General features: G+C 35.4%; 3 protein-coding genes across 6 annotated transcripts; 1 reads left to right on the forward strand and 2 right to left on the reverse strand.

The window, feature by feature from the left end:
* Positions 1–594: 594 nt before the first annotated feature.
* LOC147295840 (LEAF RUST 10 DISEASE-RESISTANCE LOCUS RECEPTOR-LIKE PROTEIN KINASE-like 2.4) lies at positions 595–2526 on the reverse strand. Its single transcript, XM_086232507.1, has 2 exons — positions 2312–2526; positions 595–2075 (listed from the first exon to the last, which is right to left on the reverse strand). The coding sequence occupies exons 1-2, from the start codon at positions 2487–2489 to the stop codon at positions 790–792; spliced, it is 1464 nt and encodes a 487-aa protein (XP_086088633.1). The 5' UTR covers positions 2490–2526; the 3' UTR covers positions 595–789.
* Positions 2527–3481: 955 nt separating this feature from the next.
* On the reverse strand, positions 3482–7130 carry PPT1 (polyprenyltransferase 1). Of its 2 annotated transcripts, XM_086232663.1 has the most exons (9): positions 6580–7130; positions 6273–6408; positions 5630–5751; positions 5322–5391; positions 5061–5210; positions 4520–4655; positions 4294–4390; positions 3998–4069; positions 3482–3896 (listed from the first exon to the last, which is right to left on the reverse strand). In XM_086232663.1, the coding sequence occupies exons 1-8, from the start codon at positions 6978–6980 to the stop codon at positions 4000–4002; spliced, it is 1182 nt and encodes a 393-aa protein (XP_086088789.1). In that variant the 5' UTR covers positions 6981–7130; the 3' UTR covers positions 3482–3896; positions 3998–3999. The 2 variants fall into 2 exon arrangements, 1 of the variants encoding a protein (XP_086088789.1); XR_015120429.1 differs by having other exon boundaries at positions 3482–3890; positions 4294–4655.
* A 1122-nt stretch (positions 7131–8252) lies between these two features.
* Positions 8253–12214, forward strand: LOC147295842 (glutamine synthetase PR-2). 3 transcript variants are annotated; one of them, XM_086232409.1, is made up of 14 exons: positions 8253–8514; positions 8613–8652; positions 8777–8880; positions 9001–9049; positions 9149–9255; positions 10264–10351; positions 10514–10642; positions 10777–10851; positions 10990–11043; positions 11140–11177; positions 11297–11456; positions 11612–11672; positions 11796–11935; positions 11966–12214. In XM_086232409.1, the coding sequence occupies exons 1-13, from the start codon at positions 8441–8443 to the stop codon at positions 11885–11887; spliced, it is 1071 nt and encodes a 356-aa protein (XP_086088535.1). In that variant the 5' UTR covers positions 8253–8440; the 3' UTR covers positions 11888–11935; positions 11966–12214. The 3 variants fall into 3 exon arrangements, with proteins under 3 accessions (XP_086088535.1, XP_086088534.1, XP_086088533.1); XM_086232408.1 differs by having other exon boundaries at positions 11980–12214; XM_086232407.1 differs by having other exon boundaries at positions 11796–12214.
* Positions 12215–13692: the final 1478 nt, after the last annotated feature.

The following is a 13692-nucleotide window of genomic DNA, read 5'->3' on the forward strand; positions in this document are numbered from 1 at the left end:
CCTATTTTTCTGTAGAAATTGAAATTAAACCAGAGCAGTATTTACTGACTGAATCAACCTGGCATGAGTGGATTCATCCACTCTTTCCTGAATCCTAAACATGAATTTTTCTGCTATCCATTGCCAAATGCCTGTGAAATTTCAAAGCCCGATTTTTGTAAAATGGAACTTCTTAATAATCAGTAGTTGATTAGGTGTAACAGATTTTTTTTTGGGGGGGGCTGGAGGTGTCACAGAGGCTTGAGCATGCAATTTTCTTCTTTTGGGATTTAGTTTGGATTAAACAACTGGCTCTTTCCATTATGTACCTTACACTTGAAAGCAGGTTTAGGATTCAAATTGTTTTAATCTTAATTAGTTTGATCAAATTTGTGATTATGATTTGCCAAATGGGAGCTCGAATAGGCTGGCATGGGATGGGCCAAAAATTTGGTTTTACAAGTTCCATGATGGTGGTGCATACATATATGCTTGATGCTTCTGTCTTGTCTTCTATTGTCTTAAATTAGCTACTGTAAGATAACCTGATTTTGGTTTTATAAAGATAAATTGAAGAATGCCACTGTAAGGTCTTTAACATCTATGACAACCTGATTTTCTTGTACAAGAACCAGAACAATGCCATTGAGCATCTTATATACAGATTGATAAAACACATTACATTATGCAACAATAAGTGAAATCACTTCATGAAAGTATCAATAAAAGAACATATGAGTTCTTGACTTATACAAAACTTTTCCTTTTTTTTTTTTTTGGTCTGAAGACATACAACTATCTCTTTAACTATTAAAAGGCAGCTAACTCAATTTCATATGTTGCATGCACAGTACTATTATAAGGAGATCGTTCCGAAGTCTTTCTGCCTGATGCAGAAGTATTCATGTCTTCATCTGTTCCACCATTTTGGTTTAAATTTGGTTGAGGAGATATTGAATCCTCAAAAGGAAAAGGTGGTGGAGGAATTTCCTTGCCTCCCTCCAACATCTGCACTACATTGCTCATGAGAGGTCTTGTTTCTGGTGAATTCTGAATGCATAGCAGAGCTACCAATAACATCCTCTCTGCTTTTTCCTTGTCCTTCTCTTCAATCCCACAAAGTGACAACATTACTTCTAATTTATTATTCTGAAACATGTCCCATGTCCACCTTGGAAGCCATTGCTGTGACTCATCTACATTATCATCATCAACATAATTTCTTCTCCTTCCAACAATCTCAAAGAGAAGCATGCCAAAACTGTAAACATCACACTTGTGAGTCACAGGGTAAGGCTTCCACATCTCTGGGGCTGCATATCCTGGTGTCCCTCTTCCATTGGTAAAGAGCATTTCACTACTTCCTCTGTTGCAAAGCTTGGCGAGTCCAAAATCCGCCACCTTTGGATTCAAATTCTTATCAAGAAGTACATTCCCAGGCTTAATATCATAGTGAATGATTCTTTGTTCACACTCCTCATGCAAATAAGCTAACCCTTTTGCGGTTTGGACTGCAATGCCATGAAGCTTCTCCAAGTCTATTTCTCTGTTCTCACTGAACAAAAACCTATCAAGTGAGCCATTCTCCATGTACTCATACACAAGTGCTCTCATTTGGGGGTCAAAGCAGAAGCCACAGAGTCTAACCAGATTCATGTGGTAAGTTCTTCCCAAGGTGCCAACTTCTGCCATGAACTGATCTTCAACTCTCTTATCCTTAGTGTTGGTGAGCACCTTCACAGCCACTTCCACTCCGTTTCCGAAATTCCCTTTAAAGACTACTCCAAAACCTCCTGATCCCAATATGGTGGAGTAGTCATTTGTGAACCCTGCAAGTTGCTCAGGTGAAAACCTTATAGGCTTCTCTCTTGCCATGTTGCTAAGAAACCCATTGACGGTTTGAAACTCAACTTGTGAGTCACGAATTATTGGGAATTCAGATTTTGAGTCTATTTTCACATCATTGGATGAATTGGTACTGTCAGTACTGTTGGCTATCCGGGCATAAGCTGGAATAGCACTTCCTGTCTTTTTCAAGCAATCAATGATGGCGTATACAATGGCTACAATTGCCATGACCACCACCAATGCATAAACTGAAAAATCAAATGAGAGCAATACGTAAAACATTAAAAAAACTTATAATATACTTTGCAGTGTTCAAAATCCAATCCATTATGCAAAATCGACCAATCCAAGTGCTATTACAGTATGAAAAGCAGAGACATGAAATAATTAAAATGTAACGAGAGTAAAATGATAAAACAGCTATATATGCAAGCAAGACAAAATCACTACTTGTGCTTTGGGTTCAAGGCTTGAAGCTGCTTACCAACAGAAGAAGCTGCCATCCATTTAACGGAGGAATTGAATCCTTCTTCGACTTTGTTAAAGGAGGAATCGAATCCGTCGTCGACATTGTTTCTGTTCACAATTTCATTATATAGGAACCTGTGGATTGCTTGATTACCAAATGGCCGTGCCCACTGCCCATCATTAACCAACCTCATCTTTTCTTGCTAATTCAGTTGGAAGAATCACAAGTTCAAGAAATGAATATGTGTTATGAAAAATGAAGGGAAGGATAATATAATGTAGCTGAAAAACGCGTTTGCTTATTTGATTTGTTTTCTTAATTAATTCATTTTAATTTTGTTTGCGTCTTACGGTCTAAGCAGATTTTCTAAGAAATTAGAGCGAAGTTTCCATGCAAAACTCATTTGGACCTCGAGATTAACAAGGTCAATTACATTTGGATCCCTGGGCCAAGTGCGAAGTCCAAACCATGACTTTGTTACATAAAAAAAAGCCACGACTTTTGTGGAGGAGAAGAGTAAGCAGTCAAATGACGTGCCATTCAAGATAATGTACTTACTTTCTACGAAATTCAATCTGCTTTTCGGATACGCAAGGAGAAAATTGGGCATATGGTCTTGAAATTAGATAAGGAAATTAAAGGCTTGGATCCAGTTTAGATCGAAACCGTTTTATTCCAAACCAAACTTCAAATTCTATCAAATCTCAACGCTAACTAGCTTCTCGTTCCTCCGCATTGCATTTTTCCTTTCCTTCAGTTGGTTTATAATTTTCTCTAACTTTTCTTTTAGTTAAAAAAGAAAATGTTACTGTGCCAAGTATGTCTTGACTCACAATTGAAAACATCAACTCTCTGTAAATTGGGATTCTCCCCATCACCGTACTCTTGGCCATCTCTGACACAGGCGTCTTGAGGACCTTCCTCGTACTCTTGGCCATCTTTGATCAGTAGTATAGACATATACTGTTTGATTTGATCAAGGAAATATAAATTAGTCAATAAGATTGCTCTAAGAGATAACGGAAGATTTGCAGCTGATTGCAGCTTAATTAATTGGTTGCATACATGCATATAGTGTTTCAGATTGGTAGTGATCGATTTGTTGTTGAAGTTATGCATATCTGCAGATTAATTTGCAGATATGTACGTGCAGCTGAATTTACACTTTAAAGGATAGGAAAAACCTTTAGCTACTCTGACCAATATTTATTTGGAAATAATGGATCTCAAAACAATATCCCGAACTACAAAAAGAATAATATTACAACAACATTGGCCCCTATGTTAGACAAAAGGATAAATAAAACAGTATTGCCACATAAAAATGGGCATTACCACCTAGTTCTAAGAACGTGCCTGCCAAAATAGCCCTGCCCCTACAATTCAACAAGCCCCAACAAAAGGGTCTATTTTTAAAGTATACTTACCTCAACTCCTGATAACAAATAAGAAAGCTGTGACATACAAATTCTTGCACTTCGGATGCTGCGTATCAATGATCTTGCAACCTCCATTTATTCAATCTGGGAACTTCCTTGCAGATTCAACAAGCAGTACCCCATAATTCATTTAAACTTCCATCATATCAGTGTATCTGATGCTGTCACAGTCCAAGAGAAAGATTTTTTTTTTTTTTTTCTTATGAAAAAGATGAAATGTATTTAAAAACCAAGGCTGTAACTATACTAAAAGTAACCTTACCGCTATGATGCAAGTTTTCCGAATAAGATTCCACCGAAAATAATAGCACCAAACCACTTGTTCGACACAAATCTGGAACCAAGACAAGAGGAAATGCTTAGGCAAGTTGATCGTGTTAAAATCTAATCAAAGTAAATAATCTAAAAACCTAGTACCTAACAAATATTTTATTTTCCTTTTTTTGTCTCAATTTGATTGGAGAATTATCCATCAGCTAAACAAAGATTACTACTGAAGCAATGCACACATTTAACTCCTAATACTTGAAATCAGAATCCTGTTATCAGAATACACACTTCCTATTGCAATCAGCCCGGGATGAAAGGTCAACTGTCCATATCTGCCAAGCTAATTGTCCAGATGCAACCGCCAAAAATGCATAATACGGCCACCCTGCTCCACATTTTAAGGATTTGTTGAAAAAAAAAAGAAAAAAAAATTAGATTAAAGTTCCAATAACAGTAATATGATATAAAAAAATAAAAATAAATAGAAGATGAAAATAAAGAAGAAAAACAAAACCAATTTCAGCATTATATCCACTGAGGCCAAGACTACTAATGCACGCAATTCCAAACCCAGTAATCCACTCTTTCGTTGAATCACCAAATCTCAATGCTGTAGATTTAACACCCACTTTCAGATCATCTTCTTTATCCTGCAAGCACGATCAAAAATAAAATAATTAAATTAATCTAATATTAAATAGCGTCGATAACCAAAGTTGACTATAAACCAGTCAAAGCATGTAAACAGAAAGATGTTCAAAAAAGTATAGAGCATATCTCCATAGCACGCATACTTTGACTAATAAATTTGAACATCTATCATCTTAGACATGTAGTCTCAAATACTTAAAATTGCAATCCAAAGAAGATAAGAACAGGAGCATGTCTAAGTACTAGTGTTTCATGAAATATTATTTCATCTCCATATCTATCTCTGTGTTCTGGAATTTCGACCTGAAGCTTATAGACATTGTGTTTCTAGGTTCGAAGAGATAATTTCAAGAAAAAGAGGAGGAAAAAAAAAGTGTTTGATCTTCATGACATTTTTGTTGTACCTGATGTGCATATATCGTATCATACACAAGTGTCCATACTACTCCAGAAATGTACAATGGGAGTACTACAGATGGATCAATGCTTCCTTTAACTGCAGCCCATCCTAATAAAGCTCCCCAATTAAAGGTCAAACCTAGATATGCTTGAGGCTGCACCACACATTATAGCATATATCAATCAATTAGTCAACTGTCATGAAAGTCAAAGTTAAAGATAAAAGAAAACTTCAGGATACGTTAAGAAACCAGAGGTTTAATTACCCAGAATGTCAACCTCTTCATGAGGGGATAGGAGAAAACTAGCAACAAAGATGAAGCCCCCAAAATGCGGCTGTCAATTCCAATGAACTACACAATCTTCATATGCTTGCTCAATAAGATTGCATCTATCAAAGTAAAAATGAATTCACCTTTGACAAGGTTTGTGTGCAAGTGTGAATCAAGAGTCACACACTTTGTTTCTTAGGTAATCTGTTCACATGATAATTTGATAACTTTCATTCTTAAAATAAATAATAAAATGTTGCTACAAGAGAAACACAACAGTAGCTAATGAAAATGACACTAACCTATAATTATTCAGTTGAAGGAGAATTCCAAGACCCAAAAGCAATTGAAATCCAAGAAAACAGAGCCCCTGAAAAGGGGTCAAAAGACCACTTGCAACTGGTCGCAACTTTGTGCGTTCCACCTGCATTACAGAATTCTCATATATCACCAGGAATTGAAAAGGGAAAATCAAAAAGTAAACTTCTAGGTCTTTGATAAAAGAAATTTATGATGCTTCAATCGGATCTAACTGAACTAGTAAGTGTCTAGTGAAACAAAAGGTTTTAACCCCTGGAATCTTCCTCTACTCCAATTTACAAGTTAGTCGTGCGATTTAGCATTCCCTGGCATTAAAAGTAATAGAATAGACAAAAAAATAAAAAGAAAATAATAAAATCAGCTCGCAGTTGATCTGATGATTGAAACAGTAGGTAGCATAATTGGTACTGAAGTTATCAAAATTTATCAAATGAATTGCCAATTGCAATGAGCCAATGAGCCAATGAGTAGCATAGCATATAAGATTCAATCCCACTGTCACTCAAAACCCCATATGCTTTCACAAATACTTCCAAAGCCACCACAAGATAGATAATCAAGACTACGAGCAATATTATATTCCAATAGAAGACAGGTAATGAAAGAAAATGCAATGGACATTACCATGGTATCAATATCCCGATCAACGAGATCGTTTATGGTACATCCAGCACCCCTTAAAAGCAAAGCCCCGCATCCAAATAGTGTCAACATCTTGATATCAGGAAGGTGTCCTGGGCTTGCTGCCAATGTTATTGACCTGCACCAACAATCAAGTCTTTTTTAAAAAAACAAGGAAAAATAAAGTAAATTCAACTAAGCCAAATTGCAAGCAGGGAGGGTTTCAAAACCCAAATTTTCCTCTGCATTCCTCCATTTTCCAATCAACCAAGCAATGCACTCAAGTTTTTTTTAAAAAAAAATTACTTACCACATACAAGGCCAAGCGAGCAACCAGGTGCCAATGGGCTTGTCGAGGCGAGCGAGCTTAGCATAAGGACGAGCCTGCCTCGGCAAATACAAGTCGATCCAAGACACGTCAGCCTTGGCGTCATTGCTGCGCCGATTGTCGTCGTTCTTCGCGTCTTTAGACGACGACGAGGTCGAGATGTGCGCTACGAGTCTCAGATCAAATTCAGCAGAACTAGGAATCCAACGGTGCCGTTGATTTAATGGGATCAACAGGCTTGGGTTAAGATTAGGATTATGATTTAGGCCGTTGATGGTGGTGGTTGGGTGATAAGAAGAGACTGCGAATAGGGAGTTGGAGAGGGAGAGTGAAGGATTCAGAAACCTGCGCGAAGCGCGAGACACTAGCCTAAAGGACGCCATTTTGCGAATTCATTCAATTGCATCACTCAGTGACTCAGTCCAGCCAAAACGACGACACTTCCAGGTAGACATAGTGAGACCTCCGAGTCGTAGAGGTAAAGGGCTGTACGGATAGATAGCCGACCCTCAATTCGCCGGGGATAAAAAATAAAATTTCTTCTAAAAATGGCACCTTAAGAAGTTAAGACTAACCTATTTCTTTTATTATTTTATGGTCAGATAATCTAAATTAAAAATTAAAACTATATTCAAAGTGGGCGATTTATTATCTTCTAAAAAAAAAAAAGTGGGCGATTTATTAAAGAAGTTATAAAACTAACCAATTTCGCATAGAGAAATATGGTTACACTTATACCCTTTTCTTCTTTTGAAAGAAATATACGGTATACTCTTTTTTTATTAGGTGAAATATAAAAATGGTTCAGGAACTTTATATTGATTCACAATTTAGTCAATTAATTATAAAAAGTGTTAATTTGATTCACGAATTTTTTAAGTTGTACCAAAGCAGTACAAAAGTTAACTTCTATTCGAAAATTAACGAAATTTATCACATGAAAATGTGATGAACATACTGAAATGCCCTTGAAAATATGGTCACTTGTTGTGCACATGACCAGTTTCCGTTAAAATTTTCGATGAAAGTTAATGTTTGTACTACTTTGGTACAACTTGAAAAATTCGTGGACCAAATTGACATTTTTTATAATTAATGAATTAAATTAAAATTTATTGTAAAGTTCATAAATCATTTTTATATTTAACCCTTTCTTATTTTTAAAACTAACCGTTATTCCTTTTAACCCCTTTCCAAAGTCATATCTATGATTTCTCAAATCTAATTTAGGGAGAGATTCTTTAGTAAGGCACTTGTGTAGAATGGAGAAAAATAGCAATCCTAGATTAGTCCTTGTCAGCAGTTATGACTAACATAGAATTAATTTTGTTTTTATCTAAACGGAGGAAATTCGAATTAAATGTAGAATGTATCCATATATAGTTAAAAGTGTTTTTTAAGCCTTTTATATAAATAATTAAACGTACTTACATATAGAGTGATGCTACAAATACATGTGGCAGTAGTATTTCATAAATCCATATGAAGGCCTACCTAGACTCATAAGTAAAGCACTCATAGTCTCATATATACACTTGTACTTCACAATCAAATGATTTTCATTCACAAATTAAAACAATCAAGATTCCCAAGTATCTCGGGGATTCCGCAATCCTTATAATATATCGTTACAACGCATATCGATCCTTGGAACTTTCTTCCAATGAAACACGCCTGTACATGTATATTTCCTTCCTTTTTTATTGGAAAAAATTAATTAGGTGGTGGACTTTTTCACCTACTTAAACACCCAACCAAACACCCCATTTTCATCCATAGATCTCTCTCTGCCTTTCCATTCCCACTCCGTGAGTACCCGCGCGTCAAATTAAGCAAGCAAGCCATGTCTCTCCTCACCGATCTCATCAACCTCAATCTCTCAGAATCCACTGAGAGGATCATCGCCGAGTACATATGGTAACCTCTCCATCTTTCTCACTCCTCATATTTTGTATTCCCTTAATTAACGCGTATAAGCTGTTCTCTTACACTGTTTTTTCTCTTTTCCCTTATAGGATTGGTGGATCTGGCTTGGACTTGAGAAGCAAAGCGAGGGTAGGCAGGCCTTTCCTTTTTCTTTTTGAATTTAGTGCATCGATCCGCATTTCATTTACTGATTAAAACTAAATTAATCAATTAATTGAATATATGGTTGTTACTTTCATGGTTGAGTAAACAGACTCTACCTGGACCAGTTTCAGACCCAGCAAAACTCCCCAAGTGGAACTACGACGGTTCAAGCACAGACCAAGCCCCTGGAGACGACAGTGAAGTCATCTTGTAGTACGTATCAGTGATCACCTCAACTCCCTTGTTAATTATATATTATGATCTTCATAAATGGCCATGATCAAAAGCATCTTTTTATGCAATTTTTAACTGATTTTGACATTACTGGTTCAGTCCCCAGGCCATTTTTAAGGACCCATTCAGAAGAGGAAACAATATCCTGGTAAACATCTACGTGATTTGATTCGATTTTTTTTCGTTTTATTTATCTTTTATATCGTAAAAAGTCAAGGGCTAATATTGTCTTTTCGCTCTGAAATAGGTGATATGCGATGCGTACACACCGGCGGGGGAGCCGATCCCCACCAACAAGAGGTTCGATGCTGCCAAGATATTCAGTCACTCCGACGTCGTCGCCGAGGAGCCTTGGTACTATATTATTCTATATACTAATACTAATTATTTGTTATATACTAATTGAACTCTTAATTTTTTATCAAAAAAAAAAATTATCATAATTCTAATTTATTTATTCTCTCAAGATAACTCATAGAGCTTAAAATGTTATTGTACTTGTTCTTGGTATCTATTATGCATTCACCCACTGGATGGATTGACAAATATGCCACTCCCAGGGGTTAGGTTGATTCTGGGGTGTGAGTCATTTTAGGGGTACAAGATGGAAATAAAAGAATTTGCCACCATCATATACCTAATACCAATAAGTTATGCTGGGTTTTGGTGGATTACATTTTGAAGCTTAAACTACCAAGCCTTTGATGGGTTAGGTGGTGGAACATGGCTGGTGATTGACTGTGTGTTTGTATATAATTAGATTGGCCGATAATTTAGATAAGGTCAAATCAAATACCTGGAATTGATAAAATACAATGAGCGATAAGAATCTTGAATAATTATCATTAATAATAATTCAAGTGATGGGGTCCATCATTTTGTCCTCTTTCTGCCACCACTTATATCATTATTGACGTTTACAAAGCTTTGTCTTTATTAAATTGTATTATTTTAGTTGTCTCATGCCCATGGGCCATGCTAATAATCTTCTTAGAAACTGTAGACTACTAGAAGGTGGACCAGCTTCATTATTAGGATTAATTTTAGTTTGGTCAATGGTCACTTGGATTGGACCGACCAATCCAATTTGTAGTTGTTGGCACGAGGTGGACCAAAAAGTGCTGAGGCACCCATGAGGGCCATGACCAATGTAATAATGTTAAAAAATAAGGTCATCTACTATGTGGACCAAGAAGGTCATCTACTACATGTAACATTATTTAGCAGAAACAAATACAAAAAAGAATTACAAGTATTCTAAAGCATAAAAAATAGTTCATCTATTGTTTGCCACTTTGCCTTCATCTATTGTCTGTCAGATTGTCGTTTACTGTGCCTGATTTTCTGAGAACTCTTGTTTAGGTATGGCATTGAGCAGGAGTACACTCTACTTCAGAAGGATACTAAGTGGCCACTTGGATGGCCACTTGGTGGCTTTCCTGGTCCACAGGTACTTTGCATGATTGTAATCATAACAATTTTTTTTTTTTTTTCAGCTTCTTATACTTTTCATTACCATATTATACTTGAAAGCTTCCCAAACATATTAGGCTGGCGTGTACTTATACCTTATGGTTGTGAGATGATGATGACAATCTATCTATCCATGTAGGGACCCTACTATTGTGGCGCAGGGGCAGACAAGGCCTTTGGTCGTGATATAGTGGATGCACATTACAAGGCCTGCCTCTATGCTGGAATCAACGTCAGTGGTATCAACGGTGAAGTTATGCCAGGCCAAGTATATATACTCATCACTTGTACCTTTCATTATTGCTAAGAAAAATGAGAGAAATATATGATACTTTGATTTGATTATGGTGAATTTATACATCAACGTGTTGTAATTGGTCCTGTTTTGCTGTTGTGGAATAGTGGGAATTTCAAGTTGGCCCTACAGTTGGTATTGCTGCTGGGGATCAATTATGGGCTGCTCGATACATTCTTGAGGTAAAAGCTCATATATATAATTAGATATAGCTAGTGGATGTATAGTTTGTTTGGTTCTCTCTCTCTCTCTCTCCACATATGTATATATTATATTTGGAGGGATTGTGTTGTTAATATGTTGATATTCTTGATGAACAGAGAATCACAGAAATTGCAGGGGTGGTTCTTTCTTTGGACCCAAAACCAATCCCGGTTTGTTTAACCACAAGCACCTTTATTTTCCTATTTTCATTCTACTGTTACTTTATTTCTTATGTACTTATCACTTTTTTATTTATGTATTACTAGGGTGACTGGAATGGTGCGGGTGCTCACACTAACTACAGGTAGTTCCTTAAATCTCTAAGTCAAATTTGCATGTAATTTGTGCAAAACTTAAACTAAAGAGAAATCAAAAGTGTGATGACATGACATGATTGTGATTGACTTTTGTTATTCCTTTCAGTACCAAGTCAATGAGAAATGATGGTGGGATTGAGGTAATTAAGAAGGCTATTGAAAAGCTTGGTTTGCGCCACAAGGAGCACATTGCTGCCTATGGAAAAGGCAATGAGAGGAGATTGACCGGTCGCCATGAGACTGCTGACATCCACACTTTCTCTTGGGTAACAAGCTTAATTATACTTTGTTTAATTTATCATTATGTTAAACACTAGTATACTTATTATCCAAGATTTCACATTTCTTTTGTTTGTGTTTGTGGAAATCATGTTTATTTGAAATTTGTGCACTCACTCACCTTTGCATTGTCAAACCACAGGGTGTAGCTAATAGGGGAGCCTCCATCCGTGTTGGCCGCGATACCGAAAAAGAAGGCAAAGGTATGAATGTGAATGTGCTTGTGTTTCTGTCAATTCCCATTTATTGAAATTCCTCGAAATAGATCAGTTTTGAATTTAGCTTCATCACCATCTACTTTTTTAACTTGTGGTTACAAATGGCAGGCTATTTTGAGGACAGAAGGCCGGCATCAAACATGGACCCATATGTTGTCACTTCCATGATTGCTGAAACCACCATTCTCTTGAAGAAGTAGAGAGTGAATTCAATTCGGAAGAAAGCTCTATCAACTACAAATAACTGATCTCTCTCTCTCTCTCTCTCTCTCTCTCTCTCTCTCTCTCTCTCTCTCTCTCTCTCTCTCTCGTGCATGCATGCGTGTGAGCATGTACATTATTTGCTGCTTTCGATTGGTAATGGTTGTATAATCGTTGCCGTTCAAACGATTGTGTAAGTGTTGATCTAGTTACTTTGATGTTGTCTAAATATCTGTAATAAAAGGTCATTTAGCTAGCCTTTTCTTTTTTCCTTTGAAGATTTCAACTGAACAAATGATGAATGAAATGCTGCTATTATGTATCAATTTGTGGCTTTTGATGACGTCGGATTTATGTCATGTCCTCTCTCAGCAAAAAAGAATCTATGCAATGCTAGTGAGATTATTAGCATTGAAATTTATCAGGTTTGGTAATAAATTAATAATGTTTGTTTTAGTTTTTAATAAATATAAAAGGGACAAAAAGAAAGGAAAAGAAAAAAAATGAGAAGAAAGATGATAGGAGTGAATGAGAGAGGAAAAGATACCTACAAATGGAAAAATTATTGGGTGTAACTGATACACCGACAGATGGTGTAACCAATTCAATGTGTAAGAGTATTATTAATAACATTCACCCATATTATGACACGTTGGATTAGTTACATCACTTGGCTGTGTATCGGTTATATAAAATAATTTCTCAATATATACACTACTACATCATTTGAGATTTAAATGTAAAATTAAGCATAATTTTTTAATTTTTTTTAAGTTTTAATTTTATACATTTTCTTTCATTTCATCCTCCAAATGAAAATGTTACTCTCATGACTTATATAATTTAAATCCCCAAATTATCTACAATGTTAGACAGAATAAAAAATTCAACATTGTTAAGAATTATGACCCAAAAAAAAAATGTTCATAATGGATGAAGAATAATACAATTGAGGGCTTGCAAAGAGGAAAATAAGAAAAGTTTAGCAAAAAAGAAAGGTGAAACCATAATTTTCATTTGGGGGAATCTATGACTCTATCCACCCAAATCCCAAATAATTAAGTGAACAAATCAAACACTTTCTTATATTGTTAGGAACTTAGGATATACTAAAGATTCGAAAAATATATATAGTATATACACACATGTATAACACATCATTCAAAATCATTTTGTTTTGATAGTGACACACAAGGAATAAAATTTCGGGTTTCGAGGAAATTTTGATAGAAATTTCGACGGAAATTTTGAAGATTTTTTAATTTCGACAAAAATTCGACGAAACGATGAAAATTACTATCAAAATATGGAAATTTTGAATGAAACTTTACCATATGTTTATTTAACATATTATCTACTACATTGATAAAAAACATTGAAAAAATCAAATTATATGGTAGATTTCATGTGATATGTGATGAATATAATGTGCGCTAGAGGCAAATACTGTTAAAAAAATGCTTCAGTAATTAATAATTACTTCAATAACACCTCAATTTTATTTTTACTACAATATTGCCACATGAATTACAAAAGTAATTAATACCACATAGAGTTTCTAGAAGGTTCAAAATTTTCGCTGTCTTCAGTATCATCATATCAGAATATCACCAAGAAATTAATATCATATTTGTTATTACTAATTAGTAATTTCATATCATATTGATATTACCAATTGGCAATTCTATATTACCAATTGGCAATTTCATATCATATCACCAATTCTATTTCCATATTACCAATTTCATATTAATTATTAATTTATTACCAACTCCATATTAATTTCACTAATTCTAAATTACCA

The sequence above is a fragment of the Dryas octopetala genome, chromosome 2 (genome assembly GCF_963921425.1).
Source record: "Dryas octopetala chromosome 2, drDryOcto1.1, whole genome shotgun sequence".
Classification (NCBI taxonomy): Eukaryota; Viridiplantae; Streptophyta; class Magnoliopsida; order Rosales; family Rosaceae; genus Dryas; species Dryas octopetala.